Source organism: Ylistrum balloti, unplaced genomic scaffold (assembly GCF_031769215.1).
Source record: "Ylistrum balloti isolate Yb309-2 unplaced genomic scaffold, AGI_CSIRO_Ybal_v1 Utg370104, whole genome shotgun sequence".
NCBI classification, from domain to species: domain Eukaryota; kingdom Metazoa; phylum Mollusca; class Bivalvia; order Pectinida; family Pectinidae; genus Ylistrum; species Ylistrum balloti.
In genome coordinates, this window is record NW_026782129.1 from 955,096 (window position 1) to 958,140 (window position 3,045).

At 38.5% G+C, this 3,045-nt stretch overlaps 1 protein-coding gene across 1 annotated transcript; it reads right to left on the minus strand.

The window, feature by feature from the left end:
* Window positions 1–320: 320 nt before the first annotated feature.
* LOC132550096 (uncharacterized) lies at window positions 321–2,471 on the minus strand. Its single transcript, XM_060214110.1, has 2 exons — window positions 2,363–2,471; window positions 321–1,904 (listed from the first exon to the last, which is right to left on the minus strand). The coding sequence occupies exons 1-2, from the start codon at window positions 2,469–2,471 to the stop codon at window positions 1,096–1,098; spliced, it is 918 nt and encodes a 305-aa protein (XP_060070093.1). The 3' UTR covers window positions 321–1,095.
* Between the last annotated feature and the right edge of the window lie 574 nt (window positions 2,472–3,045).

Here is a 3,045-nt window from a genome sequence, read left to right on the forward strand (position 1 = left end):
ATCCTCAGAAATACACCTAGGGATTTCCTAATTATTTCAGGAAGTACATGTAATTACCTTTACCTCCTTTTGTCGGATACTGATGATTCCATAAACAACATATTCTTTGATTAGCTTGTCTAGTAGTGCATTTACTTAATGCTTGTAAAACTGTTAAAAATATGGTCTGCGACTAAACAGTAGTCATTTTCCATTCAAGTCTCTCATATTCTTATTTTCATTCACAACTTTCCTATATCTATTAAAGCGGCAGAAAAATAAACAAGAAAACTCTGTAATCAATTCAATGTATATATTACAAAATTTAATAATGCCATAAAAATGTACAAAACATATACATAAGTTATCTATAAGCTCTCAAATTTGTTTCTGTGAAAATATTGTTCCCCTACTTAATAACACAGGTACTTCACTTGTATAAGGGAGACAACCGCGACGTTACAGTTATATAAACAAGACGAGACAGTGGCTTAAATAACAGAGAAAATGAAATAAATTTACGATATAACAAAAATACACGCAGACAATCGCATCTAATGAAGGTGGTCCTAACAGCGTTGACTTGGTACATGGTTCAGATTTAATACCAGCAACGTCAGACCGGTAAGACTAGAGCACCAAGTAGTATATCACGGAAAATATAGCAATTGTTCACATCTAGTAATACGTGAATGACATGCAGTATACACCTAAAGAAACGGATAAACAATATACAAAACTGTCAACTAACATGTCACTCTACTTTAACAACCATTTAACACTATATGAAAACATCAACTCGTTAACTTGTTTCTCTTGAATCCTACGATGGTATTCATTGTGAACAGATTATGCGATTTCCTTATTTGGAGAAAGTATTTGCAATGTCGAAATGACTTATAGCTAATACTTTTGCTGCATTTATGCAATAAAGTACGTTTAAATCAATCAAATATATATAAGGTAATGCAGACCTAGATTATGATGTTGTGTTATAAAAAGTATGTGATGTCGGACCAGAAGCGGAATAAAATTATTATTTTGTTCATTACACTTAAGAAAACAGCACATTTAAAGCACCGGTCTGAATGCAACTCAGGCCTTCAGTTGTGTCACTCATATAGTTGGTTCATATTCTATTTTTGGTGAAATAGGATTTTTAAAATGACGTACAAGCATTACGATAATTTTAGTGAGCAGTAACACGCCAGCTATGATGAGAAGAGTTAATGAAAACAGAGAATTCCGTTCACGGATATCAAGGTCATAGTTCTTAGAAACCACACCACCGAGTGCCATGGTTAAGGTAATGTAGGGACTGAAGGTGTACCGAACGTAACGGTCGAAAACCGTGTTTTCTAGGATGACCCACGTGGCTATGATAGCAGACAACATACCCAGAACGGCAGTACAGGCATCTTCATTAGAAATGCCGCCTTTATATGTCATCACCATAGCAACATTAAGCAAAGTGGCTATGGTAACCCAGGTGGCGTAGAAAGCCATGCCATTCTGTACTAAGAGGCGGATGAGCCAGATGTCTTTGACAGCGTTCTCCTTATTTAGCTTTCCAAGGTTATGGTACAGCCTCCGAAAAGAGAAGAACAGTGCCACATAGAGCGTGATCGGGGTAAGGGCAATGACCACTAGTGACCACACTATTTCCTGTGTATCCCACACGAACAACCAGGCGACGTTTGCAATGTTGTTTAGAATGTATGAAACATAGATGACTGGAGGAAGAACCGGAAGTAGGTAGATGTAGGTTCCAGATTTAGTTTTACGACAGATGGTGGTGAGGGCGTAGATAAGCCAAAGAGCCTGCCATGCGTAGATGAATCCCCAAATACTGAACGTCCAGCCCGCGGGGGTGATCTGGAGTCTGAACACATTCGAGATTTCACCGGTTGTGTTCTTAAATAGTCCTGCAAGTAAAACAGCAGCTGTATTTCACAATCAAACCTAACAAGGAATATTCAGTGAATACAACACGAATTGGAGACTCTGTAAAGTCACATTAATACATGGGACTAAGTACTACTGAATAGGAGCTACACTCGATGTTTTCTGTAAGATCTATGTGGACAAGTGGCTGGTTGTGCTTCGGAAGTCGCTGTGAGTAGAGGGCAGAGGCAAAAGTATTTACACTAAATAAGATCTTGACCTCTAACAATGTGTTTTGAAACTCACCGGACATATCTACCCCCCACCAGTATCCCATCCCGACCATCACCTCGAGAATTTTACTTGCATAGTAATAATATAAACTTGCAGAAGTTTGAAAGATGTTGTTGTAATCTATCTGGTAACCAAATTGTTCACAGATCAATTTTCGGCTGAAGTAATATTTATTTAGAGAACACCAGTCAGTTTGTCCACTTACCAATTTTTTGTCCGACAGATCCAGCCAGAGAGTTGAACACCACCATGACGATGTATATAGCAACTGTCATGATGATCAGTAGAATACGCAAGCCGTTGTGGTCCGCCATCTTGGAGACTCTAAAACAGAAAATTTAACGACTCCATTATAGAGACATAAGGATATGACTGTACTGTATCGAGGTGTTTAACAAGCGAACACGTCGCATATGAATCGCTGATTTTAGATTTGTTTCATCTTCACATTGGTTAGACAAAAAAGATGTCTCCAAAATTTGGCACAGTTCATTTTGTTGCATACCTATTTTTATCGAGACAAAACCGCGAATGATAAGAGTCCTTCACCTTCTTGTTTGTGAGAGAGAGAGAGAGACGGAGCAGATGTTTCTACCCCACCTGACAGAAATATCCACACTTCCGGTGAGGGTAACACGCACAGAAAGTGACATTTCAGATTCGTGTTATTGTTATTGACGTCATTTTTATGACGTGTCGCGGTCAATTGGGGTCAATGACGTCATTTACACTTGTCATCCGGGCCTCAATGCAAATGACCATACCAATGGTTATAATGTAGATGGTATATTTATTTGCTTATTAATCTTTACGTGGACAAAAACGGTAGAAAAATGATAATTCCCTACCTTGAGGACAGGATAGATAAATCCCCACCTGGGGAGGAGA

What these genes read in the sequence shown, in the direction of transcription:
- LOC132550096 (XM_060214110.1), bottom strand. Translation starts at nt 2,471, where the DNA reads ATGGCGGACCACAACGGCTTGCGTATTCTACTGATCATCATGACAGTT. An exon ending in ATCTGTCGGACAAAAAATTG is followed by an intron (nt 1,905 to 2,362) that starts GTAAGTGGACAA and finishes TTTTACTTGCAG; the next exon opens with GACTATTTAAGAACACAACC.